The sequence below is a fragment of the Oncorhynchus gorbuscha genome, linkage group LG25, assembly GCF_021184085.1.
Source record: "Oncorhynchus gorbuscha isolate QuinsamMale2020 ecotype Even-year linkage group LG25, OgorEven_v1.0, whole genome shotgun sequence".
NCBI lineage: Eukaryota > Metazoa > Chordata > Actinopteri > Salmoniformes > Salmonidae > Oncorhynchus > Oncorhynchus gorbuscha.
The window spans coordinates 13,119,776-13,139,071 of NC_060197.1; the positions used below are offsets into that span (position 1 = coordinate 13,119,776).

General features: G+C 46.3%; 1 protein-coding gene across 2 annotated transcripts in view; it reads left to right on the forward strand.

The window, feature by feature from the left end:
• LOC124014373 (cGMP-inhibited 3',5'-cyclic phosphodiesterase A-like) overlaps positions 1-19,001 on the forward strand; it is an 86,276-nt gene extending 67,275 nt beyond the window's left edge. For both annotated transcript variants that reach the window (XM_046329276.1, XM_046329277.1), the window contains 13 exons: positions 1,305-1,462; positions 2,976-3,103; positions 3,384-3,618; positions 5,796-5,869; positions 6,005-6,189; positions 6,423-6,563; positions 8,992-9,103; positions 9,413-9,520; positions 10,371-10,582; positions 10,825-11,028; positions 11,388-11,549; positions 15,141-15,408; positions 15,878-19,001. In XM_046329276.1, the coding sequence (XP_046185232.1) occupies positions 1,305-1,462; positions 2,976-3,103; positions 3,384-3,618; positions 5,796-5,869; positions 6,005-6,189; positions 6,423-6,563; positions 8,992-9,103; positions 9,413-9,520; positions 10,371-10,582; positions 10,825-11,028; positions 11,388-11,549; positions 15,141-15,408; positions 15,878-16,203 (2,313 nt within the window). In that variant the 3' untranslated portion in view covers positions 16,204-19,001. The remainder of the gene's footprint in view (positions 1-1,304; positions 1,463-2,975; positions 3,104-3,383; positions 3,619-5,795; positions 5,870-6,004; positions 6,190-6,422; positions 6,564-8,991; positions 9,104-9,412; positions 9,521-10,370; positions 10,583-10,824; positions 11,029-11,387; positions 11,550-15,140; positions 15,409-15,877) is intronic.
• Positions 19,002-19,296: the final 295 nt, after the last annotated feature.

Here is a 19,296-nt window from a genome sequence, read left to right on the forward strand (position 1 = left end):
TTGACTCAAATTATGTCAATTAGCCTATCAGAATGCTTCTAAAGCCATGCCATCATTTTCTGGAATTTTCCAAGCTGTTTAAATGCACAGTCAACTTAGTGTATGTAAACTTGAATAGTGATACAGTGAATTATAAGTGAAATAATCTGTCTGTAAACAATTGTTGGAAAAATGACTCGTGTCATGCAGAAAGTAGATTACCTAACTGACTTGCCAAAAAACAAGACATTTGTGGAGTGGTTGAAAAACAAGTTTTAATGACTCCAACATAAGTGTATTTAAACTTATGACTTCAACTGTACATGCATGCATACATACACACACACACGCACACACGCACACGCGCACACTCCTCTCAACCTCGTCCACACACATACATCCCCATTTCACCTCCCCATGCTGGAAAGACCCTGTAATGTAGTGAACATTGACAGACATTCCTACAGAAAGCTTTTAATGTTTTACAAGGCCAGCACTTCAAAATGCATGCAGGCACTTAGTGCAGAGGTGAGACTAAATAAGGGTGTGCACAGGGTGTGTGTGTGTTTCAGATGGATTAATATGCTGGGACACACACACACACACACACACACACACACACACACACACACACACACACACACACACACACACACACACACACACACACACACACACACACACAAGCCCAGGCAAGAGTGAAATATTAATGTTCCTGTCAGCAAGGCTTTTCTCTGGTTCTGTTCTCTCTCTCTTTAGTCAATGAACAATGGTGCTTTTATCCACTACTTTAAAACACATCTACCATAAAATTAGTTTCATTAAGATTAAGTTAATACTATACTATACCGTATGCTTTGTATCATCACAAAATAAAATTCATTCAAACTAATCTCTCAAGCATGTGTTATGTTATTTGAACTGATAATAATGAATCATGCAGTCATTGGAAGTTTTGACCTGGCACAGATTTGTTTTGCCACATTTTTTACGGTGGTTAAAAAGTAACACTTTTCCGACCAAATGATTCTGAGGACATTCCTCCAGGTCTTCCATCTGTCACGTTCCCTTATCAACCGGAAAATCATCATCTGCCTACCTCAAATGTTCTTGTCCTTTCATAATGTCTGTACTGTAGTGGTTGACCTCTGACCTCCCGTCCAGGATGTTGTCGGTGCAGAGTAGAGAATCAGATGTTTACAAGCAGATGTTATTGCGGGTGTAGCAAAATACATCTGCTAAATGTGTGTATGTGACCAATACCATTTGATTTGATTAGCTGTTCAGAGAGCTGGACTGAACCCACAACGTTGTGTGTGTTGTAGCGTCTGCGACGGAGCCTGCCTCCAGGCCTGCTGAGAAGGATCTCCTCTACATGGACCACCACCACCTCAGCTACAGGTCTTCCCACCATAGAACCAGGACCTGTACGCAGGGACCGCTCTGCCAGCATCAAACCCCTCCACGACAGTCCACCATGCAGGTATCATGCACTATCCTCTACTACCCTTTTCTCTCCATCTCTCTCTCTCCCTCTCGCCATCTCTCTCCCTCTCTCTCTCACACATTTCCTTTGTCTTTCCCTCTTTTTCTCCCTAACTCACTCTTAGTCAACCGCCATGCAGATAGCAGCCCCTCTCCTCCTCGATAGACTCCCTCTCTCTTTCTCTCTCTTTCTCTCTCTCTCTCTCTCTCTCTCTCTCTCTCTCTCTCTCTCTCTCTCTCTCTCTCTCTCTCTCTCTCTCTCTCTCTCTCTCTCTCTCTCTCTCTCTGTTCATCTTTATTTCTCTCCATATCCAGACGTCCGACTTGCCTCCTGCTGCTCGAGTAACTTCCCGTAGGGGTCATCCTGAGGCCAGCACAAGGCCCTCCCCAGCTGTAAACCCTCCTCCTTTATGGCCCGTCACAATAGTGAAATATTAGACCTATAATGCATGTGCAACACTGATATATTTTCTTAAGTGGTGAATGATGGACGGGTCATGTGGGAGTTTGAACTGGAGAACGTAGGATGTTCTATGTGTATGCCTGTCTTTGAAGGAGACTGTTTGTGGCTCCAGTCCTGTGGAGTGCTCCTCCAAGGCAGCTGGCCTTCATCCAGTAGTCTGTCGCCCAATCCTAAACTGACCCTAGTCCTCTACCTCCTACCCTATACTCTCTAACCCCTACCTCATAGCACTTTGTAGATCCTAAAGGTTTGGATATGGGTAAGAAATATGCAGAATAAACCACCTAACCTGAGATGATAGGATTGTTTGAGACATACAGATGATAATGCACACCAGTTTTGTGATTCATTCCATTTCCACTCTGTGTCAGGCTCAGAACTGGCTGTACTCTCCGGGGACCAATCTGTGTTGTTCGGGCCAAAACAACATCCCTTTTGCTGCTATTATTTATCATCTAAATTGTTCCTCTTTTTGAGATATTGGTTGAAGCTCAGAGTGTAACAGTTAATCCTGAAGTCAGATCGGTATCTGCAGACTTCAGTCTGGCTCTTTGGCGGCTTCCTGGAGACAAAACATTCTAGAATAAATGTCCCAGGGAGATTTTTATCCTGTATGTCAGAGCAGGATTAAAATACTGCTGGGGTCACCACCCAGTACACTCTCAGGGAAAAGGGTTCCAAAAGGGTTCTTCGGCTGTCCCCATAGGAGAACCCTTCTTGGTTCCAGGTAGAACCCGTTTGGGTTCAATGTAGAACCCTCTGTGGAAATGGTTCTCCTATGGGGACAATGCAAGAACCCTAGATAGCAACTTTCTTTTCTAAGAGTGGAGGGTGCATGTTGTGGAGGTGATGGTGTTATGGTCGTGTCTGATCTGCCACTCTTCAGGGACAATGGACGTTGAATAGATGCTCTGTTTAATTGCGAAAAAGCAACCCGGTTCGCCATAACAGCATTCAACAGACAGTGCAGACAGACTGTGGTTGTGGCATCCTGTGTGTTAAGAGGATTGTGACTTACTGAGGTGTTGATATCCCGTGTGTTTTCCAGCATGGGGAACAGTGAGTCGTGGAACAGCTCTGTAATGCTCACCATCTCGAAGAGTCGCTCCATGTCCGCCTCCTACTCCGCTTCAGCCACCTCCAACCACCTCTACAACAGACGCATGACCAGACCAGGTGTGTGTGAGTGTGTGTGTGTAGACACTCTGCGTGACAAACAGAGAGTGATATTGTTAGTCCATCAGAAGAGAACGGGTCATTTAGAATGATTCTAATGTTATGGGGCCATGTAAGAGACGGGTCAACCCATTCTCTGTCCATTCAGTGTGTGCCTGTGTCGGTGCATGTGTGTGGGCAGTATGTGCAATTTCTATTTTGTCTTTGTTTAAATCGTGATCTGATTTGTTACATTTCGTTGAACGCGTCTTCCCTCCTAATAACCCTGTTCTTTCTCCAGGTTACCCCCCCTCCAATATATCTCCTCTGGCCTCTCCCTGCCACTCCCCTCCGGTCCAGGGGACCCCTGTCTCCAGCCCCACCACCAAGTCCTGCTCTGTGGACCTACCGGACCCTGTGGACAGCCAGGGAGAGAGGCCTGTGGACCCCCAGGCCCCACACAGAGCATTAACACACAGCATCAGTGCACCTAGCTCCACCACACCGCACTGGGGGCCACCATCCCTCTGCATCAGGTAGCATACACATAGTTACAGATATACACAAAACAGATACTGCCCTTTCTGCTGTCACAAAGAGGTACAGAACATACACACAGAGAAAAGCTTGAATGTCGCATTCTTGCCCTTTACTTCACTGATCATTGGCAGCGCTGTCTAGAAGACACTGAAGCAGAGACTGAGGAAGTCGTGCATGTAGCTTTAAGCTCAGCCTCGCTGAATCGGAGAAGAGACGTTGTTTAACGGCTTCATGCTGCTTCATCGCCCTGTGTGTGTTTCTGTTCCGTGTGCATGTGTATTACAAAGGGTGAGACATGAGTCACCAGTCATGTCTCGAGAGAGAGATCCTCTGAGGCACATGGACTCACGCCAGAGAGAGATGAGTGAGACAGTCAAAGAGAGAGAGCGAGGGAGGGGGAGAGAGTCAGAGCGAGGGAAGGGGAGAGAGAGAGAGAGAGAGAGAGAGAGAGAGAGAGAGAGAGAGAGAGAGAGAGAGAGAGAGAGAGAGAGAGAGAGAGAGAGAGAGAGAGAGAGAGAGAGAGAGAGAGAGAGAGAGAGAGAGGGGTGAGTGTCAAAGAAAGAGAGGGTCAAGGGGAGAGAGAGGGAGGGGAGAGAGAGAGGGGGGTGAGTGTCAAAGAAAGAGAGGGTCAAGGGGAGAGAGAGGGAGGGGAGAGAGAGAGAGAGAGAGAGAGAGAGAGAGAGAGAGAGAGAGAGAGAGAGAGAGAGAGAGGAGAGAGTCAAAGAGAGAGATGAAGAGACTTCCTATGAGGCACATGGACTCACGCCAGAGAGAGAGATGAGACAGTCAAAGAAAGAAAGAGAGAGAGTCAAAGAGAGAGAGCGAGGGGGGAGCGAGGTACATGGACTCACACCAGAGAGAGAGATGAGACAGTCAAAGGAGAGAGAAATAGATAGAAAGAGACTCTGAGGCATATGGACTCACGCCAGAGAGTCACAGAGAAGGTCCCGCTGCAATGTTCTAAGACAAGAGGACGTGGATAAGGAGTATAGGTTGTCTTTATGGCGACGACAAGATGTTCAGTTATTAAGATGAGTGATCTAAGGAAGAAAAGTCTACCACAGAAGAAATACATAAAGACAATAATGAATGGCTGAATGTGGGAGGGTTATAAGTGTTGAGATGGTGGACATTAAGGAAACGATAAAGTAAGTAATGGAGGCCAGGGCTGTGTTGTTGACATGGGAAGGGAGTACTGCGGTGTATTCACTAGGAACCAAACGGAAACAAACAGAGAACTTGATGATAAAAAGATTGTGGGAGCTGTTTTGTTAGACCTCAGAGTGGCTTTTGACGTTATAGATGTCTAACAGAAGACAGAGGGTGTTCTTTAATGACAGCCTCTCCAACATAATCCAGGTTGAATCAGGAATTCCCCAGGGCAGCTGTCTGGGCCCCTTACCTTTTTCAATCTTTACTAATGTCATGCCACTGGCTTTGGGCAAAGTCTATGTATGCAAATGACTTAACACTATACACATCAGCTACTATGGGGAGAAAAATTACTACAACACTTAACAAAGAGCTGCAGTCAGTTTCAGAATGGTGGCAAGAAATAAATCCTAAATATTTCAAAAATTAAAAGCATTGTATTTGGATTAAATCATTCACTAAACCCTAAACTTTAACTAAATCTTGTAATGAAAAATGTGGAAATTGAGCAAATGTAGGTGACTAAACTGCTTGGAGTAACCCTGGAATGGAAACTGTAATTGACAAAACATGTTAATGCAACAGTAGCTAAGATAGGGAGAAGTCTGTCCATAATAAAGCGCTCTGCCTTCTTAACAATACTATCAACGAGGCAGGTTCTACAGGCCCTAGTTTTGTCACACTTGGACTACTGCTGCATTGGCAGCAGCAAATGGGGATCCTTAATAAATACAAATATACACCCTTGGCTCTGGCTGTGTTGAGAGGAAGAATGTCGTTGATCCTGGTTCAGCTAGAACAGCTGGTCTGATGATGTGAGAAGTGATCACTGACCTGGACTCGTTGGCCTTTTATCTGGCCTTGTTTCCTCTAACGCTACTGATGTGGTTAACTCTTCGCTTATCCTCTTGTTCTCTTTTCTCCTCTCCCATTAGATATAAATGTAGAGCCTTTTTTCATATCGTAGTTGTTTACATGTTTTGAATATCCTTTGTTTATCTGTCCTTTGTCCCTCTCTCAGCTGTGGCAGACCGTACAGCAGGCTGAGCCATGGGGAGGGATCTATGGACAAAGGGGACAGAATACCCCACCCTGGTAAGTAGTAAAAGGACACTTATCTACTTCTCCATATATGACTTCTCTCTTAGTGTTACATTTCTATTTGCCACGTCGTGAGCGTGCCAACCACCTGACTTAACCCCTGACCCCTGATCTGTTCTGTCCTATAAGATGACCCGGCAGTGGCGTCATCAGACTGTGAGAGCACCTACGAGACCAACCACAGTGACAGCAGTGACTTTGCACAGAACGAGGAGGACGTGGAGGGGGCCAAGAAGCCCGCGGACACCCAGGACGGATGCAGGTCGTACCAGCCTGAGGGCATCGTCCTGCAACCCCTAATGCCACCTCTAGAGGTAGGTTCCTCTATAGAAATGCATTGAGTGGAATGAAAATGGGTCTACAAATATGCTAAACATTTCATGGCTGCAATATCAATAAATCAACACATTATGAAATTATTTATTTGATTCGAAGAGAAAATACCAAATAACATGCTATTTCCCTATAAAGTGCACTACCCTACTTGTAACATACTATTACCCAAAGCTACTTGAAATTACCCTTGATCCTGACCCCTGACCTCTAGGACACACAGCCTATCCTGGACTCAGAGCCTCTGGTGATGTCAGAGCTGGATCCTCTGATGACTCAACTCAACAGCTGGAACTTCCCCATCTTCAACCTGGTGGAGAAAACACATGGCCGCTCAGGATGCATCCTCAGCCAGGTGAGAACAGGCCTCAGGCAGGTGAGAACAGGCCTCACAGCCAGGTGAGAACAGGCCTCAGGCAGGTGAGAACAGGCCTCAAGCAGGTGAGAACAGGCCTCAGCCATGTGAGAACAGGCCTCAGCCAGGTGAGAACAGGCCTCAGCCAGGTGAGAACAGGCCTCACAGCCAGGTGAGAACAGGCCTCAGGCAGGTGAGAACAGGCCTCAAGCAGGTGAGAACAGGCCTCAGCCATGTGAGAACAGGCCTCAGGCAGGTGAGAACAGGCCTCAGCCAGGTGAGAACAGGCCTCAGGCAGGTGAGAACAGGCCTCAGGCAGGTGAGAACAGGCCTCAGGCAGGTGAGAACAGGCCTCAGGCAGGTGAGAACAGGCCTCGGCCAGGTGAGAACAGGCCTCAGGCAGGTGAGAACAGGCCTCAGCCAGGTGGGAACAGGCCTCAGCCAGGTGAGAACAGGCCTCAGGCAGGTGAGAACAGGCCTCAGGCAGGTGAGAACAGGCCTCAGCCAGGTGAGAACAGGCCTCAGACAGGTGAGAACAGCACATCTTCAACCTGGCGGAGAAGACACTGACAGTCTGGCTGCATCCTCAGCCAGGTAAGGATAGATACAGCCTTAGTCAGGTGAGAACAGGTGATACTTAGCTAGGTGAGGATAGTTTTTAACCGGGTGGAGATTAGGCTGCATCCTCAGCCAGGTACGGTTAGCTACTGGAGAGCCAATTGAGAAAAACCCAGACCCATCCAGGTAAGGATAGGTAAACAAGTCAGAATAGTCTATCGTGAATCAAGAGAGAATGGCTCAGACTTTAAACCAAAGTGTATTTAAAATGCATTTAAAATCACAACACAATTAAGAAAATACATTACGACAATGCAATGAAAAATAGTTCAAGCAAACAGGAAGCAGTAAAAAGTATGAATAAAAAGAGCATAAAACACATATGATGTTTAAACAGTCACTGATTATAGGCCAAGCTAGAAAGGTGGGGTTTTAAACGTGATGTAAAAGCCTCAATGGTGTCTGCCCCTCTTACCTGACAGGAACAGCTATTCCAAAATTTAGGGGCTTTGATAGACAGAGGAATCTGCTCACAGATTTGGCCATCGAGGGATGCCTGTGAACAAAGCACTGTGATATATGGGTGGGATTACACTGCCATCTACTGGTTGAAACAGGAGTTACAAGTAATTGGATTTGCAGTGTACTGTACACCAAGACGGCAGTAGGGTCTTTCGACGAAATGAGTTCCATTTCTGAAGTGTATCTTGGTGAAAAACAACTTTCTATTTCACCTAATTGTAACATTCTGTCATGAATAGCACATGTTCAACTTAATAAAAAACATGTTCTCATCTCAAGAAGTTCATAAAAAATGACTATAACATCAAATCAAATTTTATTTGTCACATGCGCCGAATAGGTAGAGTTATTTAAGTGACTATGCATAGATAATAACAGTGCCTATTAAGTGCCAAATAAAGTAACGGGGTTGACCGTAACAGGGTTGACCGTAACAGGGTTGACGATGTGTTTTTCTTCTCCAATTTATGCTTTGGCCACAAATACGAGTATAGGATGAGTCGACAACATGAATTGGTTATGAGGGAACAGATTATACACTTAAAAGTGAGTATTTCACTGGAAAGTCATTTTAAAACACGTCTAGCCTGTCTGTCTATCTGTGGGTAACAGAGTTGACGTGTTACTCAGTTTCCTACCACAAAACACCAGAAATGGCCAGAAAGAGTAGGACCAGCTCACTGTTTTTACACTATGATTTGATTATTAAATGTTACATTTGTCTTTTGAAACAAATATTTAAAAGGAATAGTTTCACCACATTAAAACGAGAATTCGGTTCACTTAGCAGGGCTGACCTTTAATCACATTTTTGTTTTTAAATACGCTTGAGAAATGACTTTATCGACGCGCCAAAGTTACCGCGGTTTTACGATGATGGTGAACATTTTGGGATTAAGTGAGTTAAAATCTTGCTTGAAGTCACAGACGGCGCACATAGGCATAGCCGCAGGGAGTAGGGGTGCTGGGGTTGTGCACTGGGCCTTTACGAGTCCTGTATTAGTGGACCTATATGGCCTTATATAACTTTCTCCACCCACCCCTCCCTTGTCGACCCAAAGTTCTCACACGGTTACACACAGAGGGACATGTCAAAATGCAGAATTTTTCAGAAAGTCGCTAATCATATAAACCATATAAACCAATCAGATGTATCGAATGTTTCAATTGGTCTATATTTAATATAACGGGCTTTTAATTCAATATTGGTGCACGATTTCTACTTAAAATATCAAAGGGACACAAAGGGGACTCATTTCGGGGGAAAGAACCATGAGCAGGATCACAGCTTCAGGTGTGAAGAGGCTAACTAGGTGGATGGGATAAGGCTGCTCTATGTGTGTTCCAGGTTTCCTACCGCCTGTTTGAGGACACGGGACTGTTTGAGACGTTCAAGATTCCTGTCAAGGAGTTCATGAACTATTTCCATGCTCTGGAGAACGGATACAGGGACATCCCATGTGAGCAAACGTTACCATCAATCCTCGATGTGAATATGCTTTGAAAATACACACACAGTTCACATCAAGTACTCGAGAATATCAAAAACATTTGATTGAAGCCACCGTAAATCCAAACTCTGTGCAGCTGTGGTGGTAGCACTGCCTATTCTATCCACAAGGGGGAGTGGTTGGCTTTCTCAATGCAATCTCAGCGCTAGTTCTGTTCCCTCTACCTCCACCTGTCTCTGTATGGTTTGTGAGGCATCATTATCATCCAGTGGACTAAGTTCGTACTACAGTTGGCATCTCCTCTCCCTCCCCATGCAGACCACAACCGGATCCATGCCACTGACGTGCTCCATGCCGTGTGGTACCTCACCACCCAGGCCGTGCCAGGCTTGCCCAACCTCCTCACAGACCACAGCTCCGACTCTGGTGAGGACACACACGCGCATATGCAAATACAAGCACACACACATGCACGGACACACACAACCACACACGATGCGTGCGCGCACACTCCTTTCCTCCACTCTCCGTTCCTTTGTGTTCTGACGGAGGCTAATATCCTATGTCTATAAGCCTACTGTTGTATGCTTGTTGCTGATGGCATCCTTCTGGGGTTCAATTAGCTGCTGTATATTAATTCATACACAGCAACCACATCAGTAGCTTATGTGAATATGGCATAATTACATCAATCAGCCTCACAGTTTGCAGACCGGAGGCTGTGGAAGTTCCCAGAACAAGGTTTCCAGTGAGATCAGATGACCGTTAGTTCATAGTCATCGACAGTTCTTTTACCTCTCGCTCTCTATGTAGAGCTGTTTCCATAGAAGCCTATCTCTTCCAGACGCCAATGTCAACACGCTGATCTTGATCTGTTTGTTCTTCACAAAACCTGTCTGACTGGGCTGGCAGATGGCCTCCTCTGATGGCTGAGGGGCAGGGTGGCTGTCTCTCTGTCACTCTTGTTGTTTTCTGATGCTCATGTCATATACACATCTGCCCACACATTAGCACGCTAACGCGCACACACAACACCCATTGACCCAAGTGTTTTGTGCTAAGGTTTCTGATTTGTTACGACAATGACCGTCACCCATCACCTCATTTATCTCTCTGACCCTTCTATCCCTGTGTGTGTGTGTGTGTGTGTGTGTGTGTGTGTGTGTGTGTGTGTGTGTGTGTGTGTGTGTGTGTGTGTGTGTGTGTGTGTGTGTGTGTGTGTGTGTGTGTGTGTGTGTGTGTGTGTGTGTGTGTGTGTGTGTGTGTGTGTCCCCAGACTCTGACAGTGGGCTCCTCACCCCCAGCCATATAGGCCATACAGGATTCCTGGTCTCTAAGATGTCTGCGGTGATGGAGGAGGGTTATGGATGTCTGTCTGGCCTCATCCCATCCCTGGAGCTCATGGCTCTGTATGTGGCTGCAGCAATGCACGACTACGACCACCCTGGACGGACCAACGCCTTCCTCGTGGCGACTAGCGCTCCTCAGGTAGGAAGGGAGAGAGGGAAGGAGGGAGGAAGAAGAGGGAGAGGATGGATGGATGGATGGATCTAACTAAAGGAACTGGAAAGGTGAAAGCAAAGTCCCCGGTAGATGTCCACCAATAATACTTTCTTATCTTGTGTTCTTCTCAGATCACTGAAGAGATAAATGGAGGAAGACAAAGGGACAACTGAGATGCACCAATGATAACTAATGAGTGACGCGTTGCTCTCTGTCTCCCCCTGTAGGCCGTGCTATATAACGACCGCTCGGTGTTAGAGAACCACCACGCTGCGTCGGCCTGGAACCTGTTCATGTCCCGGCCAGAGTACAACTTCCTGGGCAACCTGGAGCATGTGGAGTTCAAACGCTTCCGCTTCCTGGTCATCGAGGCCATCCTCGCCACCGACCTTAAGAAACATTTTGACTTCCTGGCAGAGTTCAACGCCAAGGTAAACAGAACCGATGGTCATGAGCTTCTAATCCATACATATCTCTTTGATGTGCAGCGCATCTACAGCTGAATGGACTGAGGCGCTGTGTCATTTTTCTCTGGCGATGGACAACTTACAGTATGTCAGTAACAAGCCTGTAGGAGAAGATCTGGGGTTTGTTTGCTCTTACGCTCTCCTGGCTTCTCTCTGATAGGTGGAAAGGAGGTAGGGATAGAGGATGTGAGGACACGAGGAAAGACATTTGAGATTCATTTAACCCTTGCTTCTCTCTGATAGGTGGAAAGGAGGTAGGGATAGAGGATGTGAGGACACGAGGAAAGACATTTGAGATTCATTTAACCCTTGCTTCTCTCCAGGTGGGTGATGATGGCTGCTCGGGCATCGACTGGTCCAATGAGAACGACCGGTTGCTGGTGTGTCAGATGTGCATCAAACTGGCGGACATCAACGGCCCACTGAAACACAAGGACTTGCATCTACAGTGGACCGAGGGCATCGTCAATGAGTTCTATGAACAGGTACATCTATTAGGTCTAGGTTTTGCCAGAAGATACCGACCCTACCGTTCCGCTTGTTTACACTGAGCTGCACTGGGGTCAGAATGCAATCACGGTTACAGTAAGACACCGTGGAGCCGGCGCGAGATGTGCATCAGAAAACATACCTCAAATGCAGGAATGGGATATGCCACTGTACTCCAAATTTGACCTCTCACAACACTGCTCCATCGAGAAGCCTGAGATACTGTTAGTTTTCCAGGAAAACTGCACTTTTCGTCCTCATGCTAGCGAGCATTAGCCACCGCTAGGGTGACCTGAATTGAATTAAATAAACGTCATTGAGCCCCAGAGGGGAAATTGGGTGAATGATGCATCTTGCCATGCAGATCCGACATTTGCATAATTACAATGATTGGTCCAAGGGGAGCACTGCATCATTTGCGGGGGACGACATGTATACAGCTGCCTTGTTGTTGCTGTCTTTCTTGTGCACCCATGTGCACCCCCCCGCCATGAAACTGCCTGATCATAAAATGGTCATTACACTACCTTCTGCATAAATAGCTATGACAGACTTGAGAGGTTGTAGAGGGTCAATTATATTTCTCCATCAAATTACATTGAAATGTGTTCCACTTGGGAATAAAATAGAAGGCAGGCCACTTCATGAGTCCATCACAGTACTGCTCAGTGTGAAGAGGTACAGGTGCCTGGAAACAGCCCACTCTCCAGTAGCAATGCTGCTCATTGGTCAGAGATGGACGAGTGCCTAGCAACCACACCGCTGATCAGGAAGAGCGACTCTAAGATGTCAGAGAGCGATCAGCGTGTAGGCTGATATATTAGAGAAAGGAGGAGATAGGAATCGTATTGGGCAATGAATGGAGGAGCATATAACGCCCCACCCGGCAGACTGTCGACCAATCGCGTTCACGTTGTCATGCTGTGTGGCGTGGTTGCTAAGCTAATCGTCATGCAACCCCTTCTTGGTCAGGGTATGAGTCGACAAACCTGCCTATTTTCCTCAAAAGTACGAAATGTCACGATTCCAAAGCTATACGATATTGCAGGGACAAAGTAAATGATCTCACATCTCGGAAAGATTTGTATTGTTGCACTTATCGTTCACGTAATTCATGCTTATGTTGGGTTTTTGAACTAGCGCCCGATTGACTCCCATCCACTCCTTGAAGGAGTGCTCTTCTTGTCCCAGAATTGCCCAGAATGCACCACGTGGCCCATTGACGATGCATGGGCAACGTAAACAATGGGCGTTAATACGATTCCCATCAGAATAGATAGAACCAATGGATACTCCCATTCAAATCAATGTTCTCTGATGTGGAGTCGTGGCCATACTGGGTCTACCAGTTCTGGAATATTCTATGCCCGTGTCTCCCAGATCTATCCTTGGGTACCCCAAGTCAGTCCACTTATTTGACATATTTCAGAACTAACACTTTTAACTAATGAGTGGCTTGATGATTAGTTGACCATGTAAGACGTGGACTGGTTGGGTGAACTCAAATGAGACGTAGAATGTATGCACACATGACTGTAAGTCGCTTTGGATAAAAGCGTCTGCTAAATGGCATATATTATTATTATTATTAGGTTTTATTCATTGACTGTGAGGAATAATGTGAAATGTTGAACTACTTTTGTTCTTCTGTGTCTTCATCATTAACGTTGATGTAACACATACCGTCCTTGTATGTAGGCAATGTACTGCATAATGCATCATCTATTCAAAATGGGTACCCTGGCATTGATGGAGAGACAATTAGGTTGTTGATGTGTTGACAAACAAAATGCACAACATGTCACTCTACAGTGATCGGAGCACCAAAGGGGTGTAAGGTTCTCATCAGTGCTACTGTGATTGACAGCACAGTCTGTCTGTCTCTTCAAAGCCTGAGCTCACTCAATGATAAAACCCAAACCCTCGTTCAAATGTCAGATCTGCTTGTGTCCTTGGAGAGGGAGGGAGGAAGAGAGAGAGAGAGGTAAAGGGGGAGGGAGGTGAAAAGACACAAAGACAGGGAAGTGAAAGGGAGAGGGGGAAAGACTGGGAGGAGAGAGAGAGGAAAAGATAGGGAGAGAGAGAGAGAGAGGAAAAGATAGGGAGGGAGAGAGAGAGGAAAAGATAGGGATAGGGAGAGAGAGAGAGAGAGAGAGAGAGAGAGAGGAAGTGTTGTTGTTCTGCAGTTTTGCTGACCTACTTGTGTCATCAGTGACAGCCCTCATTCACATAGACGGAGAAGCAGCAACACATCAGATCACAGAGCACTCAACTGCACTGACTGCACTATACGTCAAGGCATGCACAGGTATCACACACACACACACACACACACACACACACACACACACACACACACACACACACACACACACACACACACACACACACACACACACACACACACACACACACACACACACACACACACACACACACACACACACACACACACACACACACACACACACACACACACACTATGGTCAGTAGGAGCATACCCACAATCCTGACGCTGACCATTAACACAGTGAAAGCATCTTAAAGATCTGACCCTGTATCCGTGGTTGAGTTGTAACTTTACCTTCTCCTTGACACCTGTCTTTAGAAGACGTTTTAATGGTTCAATACGCCCCTCTAGAGTAGCGCATCCTTCTCTTTTTCCCTCTCTCTCTCCCCCTCTTCACTTCAGACACTCATTTCAGTCCACTGCACTGACTGACGAAAGCTCCGCTGGTTACTATGGCAACAGGAGCCCTTGCCTGCTGCGGTCCACTTCGAGTGTATAAGCCCCTGACGTCAACAGACACATATATATGTATCCTGCTATGTATTACTTTGCTATATATACGTGATCTCGTCAGCCAGCCAATACTGGACCTATAGATGAACCTGTAGGCTTCCCCGAGCTAGATAGACGTGTGCCTTTTGCTGTATATGATCTTGACCCAGTTTGAAGCTTTGATTATTCAGTTGCTAATCCCACAGGCTCTGCGCGCGCTGTTGGTTTACCAGTTTAGAGACTGAGACGGGCTGGTGAACAAAATGAGAGAGTTACAAATGTTGATGTGTTTTCGACCATCAGTTAGAATGCAGTTGAATTGCAGTTTTCACATCATTTCTGAAGGTCATTTTCTCTCTCTGTGACTCCCTGCATTTGACTCTAATTTCCCTCATGTCATTGGCTGGTTGATTGATTGATTGATTGACTCACTTTCCTCAGTGCCAAGTGGTGACGCAATGAGGTCATTCATATTATATTTACATGAGTCATTCGGCAGAAGTGCTTACCCAGAGCGACTTAGTGCACTGCATTTATCTGGAGATAGCTAGGTGAGACAACCAGATGTCACAGTCATTGTAAGTACATTTATTCCCAGTAAAGTAGCTATCAGAAAAGTCTGTGCTAGTATGAAAAGACAAGTACAAGTGTTTAATAAAATGAAGGTTATAATCATTTTTTTTGTGGGAGGGGGTTGAGAGGAGGGTGCTGTGGGATGGATCAAAATACTTTGTGAAGAGGTGGGTTTATCAGACGCTTATTTCTAACATTCTGCCACGTTTACCCATAATGCACCACTCCTCAGGGCGATGAGGAGTCGAGTCTAGGCCTTCCCATCAGCCCCTTCATGGACCGCTCTGCGCCTCAGCTCGCCAAGCTCCAGGAGTCCTTCATCACGCACATCGTGGGGCCGCTCTGTTCCTCTTACGACTCTGCCGCCCTCATGCCGGGGAACTGGGTCGACCCCGCCGACGCACGGAGGACGGAGGGAGAGGAGGTGGGGGAACGGGAGACAGAGGAGGAAGAGGAGGATACAGCAGAGGAGGATGCGTCGACTAGCTCTGAGAGTTCCCGTAAGAGCATGTTGACGTTCATTTTGGGCTCCTTTGAGTTGAAAGAAGTCCGTTAACAGAAACCTGTTGAAATCAAAGCTCAGCTTGAAATGGCCCAAGTATTGAGTTGTTGATATAGTGCCCATCAATAATGCATGTGGTGGATTTAAGCAATAAGGTATATTGGCCATATTACACAAACACTGCAGTGAGCTGGTTACCAACATTAATAGAACAGTAAACAGATAAACCAAGTCAGCCAATAAGCATCCAGGACCCAAACGACCCGGTTTATAATTAGCAGTAGATGCAGAAGCCTCAAATACACAAGGCTACTTGGTCTGCCTTAAGTGTATTTGGTATTCCCAGGTTATCAGACCCTGCTTTGTAACCCCTGTAGAGGTTGTATTGATAAGGGTTTGCGTGTACAGTATAAGGGGATAGAGATGTAGTAGGTTTTGTTCTGAGGGATTTTTTCCCCCCCCTACAGAGAAGCACGTGGTGAAGCTTAAGAAGAGCAGGAGGAGAGTGTTCTGTCCCATCACTCAGCACCTTCTGGACAACCACGAAATGTGGACAAGAGTCATCGCCTCGGAAACCCGGGACACACCGGACAGAGAGGCGCCTACCTGCCTCAGCAACCCCGCCGAGCCAATCACAGCCATCCACGAGGAGGAGGATGAGCCAGCCAGTAAGGAGGAGCCAATAGATGGCCAGGTAGAGGAGACAGAAGGGGAAGAGACGGGGCTTGCAGAGGAAGAGGAAGTGGTCGAGCAATCGGAGACTGCAGAGAAAAGGGAGGAGGAGTTGGAGTGAGAGGATTATAGTTGACCCTAAGATCAGTTTATCCAAACTCATACCCTCTCCCAAATAGACTTTCTGACTCATGTCAGAAATTATACCCTATTCCTCATTTGGTGCACTAGCTGGCCAAAAATAGTGCACTATACAGGGATTGGGGTGTTGTTTGAGACGCAGACCCTGATATTTGGTTGCCAGCAAATCACTTAGACACAACACTGTAGAAGTTTGGAGTAACATGTGCCTAAAGAAAACAAGGTGGAGGGAGGGGAAGCTGAGGATGAGGTGGGATTTCTTGTTTTACTACTATATTGGATCAGGTTTCCATTTCAGAATCCCTCTCCCTGACGAGGGGCCCGCAACGCAATAACGGGCCCACAGAACACTGACCCCACTGCCAGCCTCAAGACACAGCCGGCCATACAAGTGGTCCGCATCCACCTGACCGCCCTCACAGAACCAGGGTGTACAACGTGGACTGTACTGAATAGACAGTACAAACACTAGCTCCTGAGGACAATGGGATGAAAGTGCGGGAAAAAGCTGTGTCCGCTCTGTGTTGGTTCTCAGGAGAGGACTGAGGACTGGGGAGAGGAGGGCCAGTGTTGATACAGAGTGTGCTCACACACACACACACACACACACACACACACACACACACACACACACACACACACACACACACACACACACACACACACACACACACACACACACACACACACACACACACACACACACACACACACACACACACACACACAAACCCATCAGAAGATTTGCTAGCTACCCCAGGAAGAGGGAATGGGAAGTCTAACATAGAACCCTGTAGCTCTGAAAAAAAGCTTTATACTCAGTCGTGGAAAATAATCCACAGCACAGTGTTTCTTCACATTCTTCATCTCTCTCCTTGTTCCCAATTTGACCATGTTTTCTTTCTTTCTTTCTGTCTTTCTTTCTTTCACTCTCTCCACTTTTGTGTCGGTCATTCAGGCTCTCCCCCCCCTCTCGCTCCTACGCAGTTCCACAGGACCCAGGAACACTGACACACCCCACTGGGCACACACTAGTTGAATCAATCGTGTTTCCACTTCGTTTCAATGAAATTACGTTGAACCACAGTGAAATTGGTATTGAATTGACGTCTGCCCAATGGGAGCCGACGCAGACCCCTCATCACAGTGTCCTTGTGCCCTTTGTCATTATTGCTTCAACCAACACAAGTGATTGTTCTTTCCTTTGTGTTATTGGTTTGGGGCTTCACTTTCTTTTCTTTCTTTTTTAACATTGGCCGTAAGATATTCACTCTCAGTGGCGTTTGTGTTTTTTTAAACATGGCGTGGGGACTTTTTGTTTGGTTGCCTCTCTTATTTTACGTACCTCGTATTTTGATTGTCTGCACACTACAAAGGGAATCACTTTGAATCTGAATCACACAGTTTCTTATAGAGTTAGATCTTTCTTTTATTTCGGAAGCCTCCGTTACGTATTCCAATGTAAGATGTTTTATAAGTGCAGATTCTTTTCTCTCTTCACATAGCCTTGACCCAGTAGATGAGGTCATGTACCACCTGGGTGGAGAAGAAGCATTCATATTTGGATTCATCTGTTGGATGTCAATCTGACCATGACACTGAAAAAGAGATTTGCCTTTTTCAAAGGTTCTCTACAGCCGTCTTCATTGATAAACATTTTTTGTAGAACTCTCTCTCTCTCGTAAAACACTTTTGATGGTACACTGACCTCTAGCCTGTGTTTCTGTGCTCTCTCACAATGGGATCTACCACCCAATACCCTGACCGGAAGTTCAGTCGAGAGAGCCAATGTCGAAAGTACACAGATTCTCTTTCAGTATCTTCAGCGATTTCCCCATCGAGTGAGCAGTCTCACTCAGTTCCTTCAGAGAACCAAGCTTACAGTCGTAACCAGGCATTATTGAACTCTTGGGGAATCATCTATTTCTCCATCAGGCTGAAATGATAACAGGCCCTGGGCTCCAACAATCTTTTGGCTAGTCAAGTGATCAAAGAAAGCTAATTGCTGAGTGGCCCTTGGAAAGCCTTGAAGGAGATGTGGAGGAGCCCAGAGGTTCAACCAAGAGAACATGGTTACAGATATACTCCACATAACCCACAGAGAGACTGTGCTGCTCCATAGAACATGGTGAATCACGCATGGGGCTCAATGCAAAGCAAACAAAAGTGTGAAGAAAGAGAATGCAGTAAAAATATCCATACCATGAAAGACAGATGTCTGCTTAGTGTGTGTTTGCGGACTCCCACAAAGAAGTTATGTATTTATTAACTTCCTGATAGTTTCAACATTTCAGCCATAGGTCTAACATGGTTGAACTGTAGCTACCCCATTGTAGCTACCACATGATACACCTACCTGCAGCTATCCCATCTCTCCCTATCCATCCCGCTCCTAGCCCAGGGCAGCTCCCATGACATGACCAGGCAGATCAGGCCTAAGCAGGTGTGTGTCCGGAAAGGCACCCTATTACCTACATAGTGCACTACTTTTGACCATCGTCCTATGGGCCCTGGTCGAAGTAGTGCAGTATATAGGGAAAAGGGTGCAATTTGGGACACAGCCCTGGTGGACTAGCCAGCCAGCCTGAGCCAGGCAGCATGCTGCAGTCAGCACATGGACCAGTGCTGGGCTCCCCGTGGCTGTCCATAGCCCCATTTGATGTCTAGAGAGAGAGAGAGAGAGACAAATTGGTGGTGACAGAAGGATGAAAGGGAAAGGTAGAGGAAACAGGAGAGGAGAGAGGGAAGTGAAGAGGATATGAGAGAGAGAAGTGGATAAGAGAGAATGGTATAAGAGAAGGAAGGGGATGAGAGAGAAAGGGAGATGAAGAGGGGCGGAAGAGAAGCGTTTGGGGGGGGGGGTTCTGAGGTTGGTCAGATATCTCTTTTCTGTTCACTGATGGTCTCTGTGAAAACGTCACTTTGAATGAGGAGCCAATTAAAATGTCTGTCTGTCCCTCCGTCTTTCTGTCTGTCTGGTTCTCCTTGAAGATTCTACCCTTAACAGATTGTTGTAGCCAGTAATATTATCAGGAAAAAGTATTTGTGGGGTGACAATGTTTAAAGCAATACT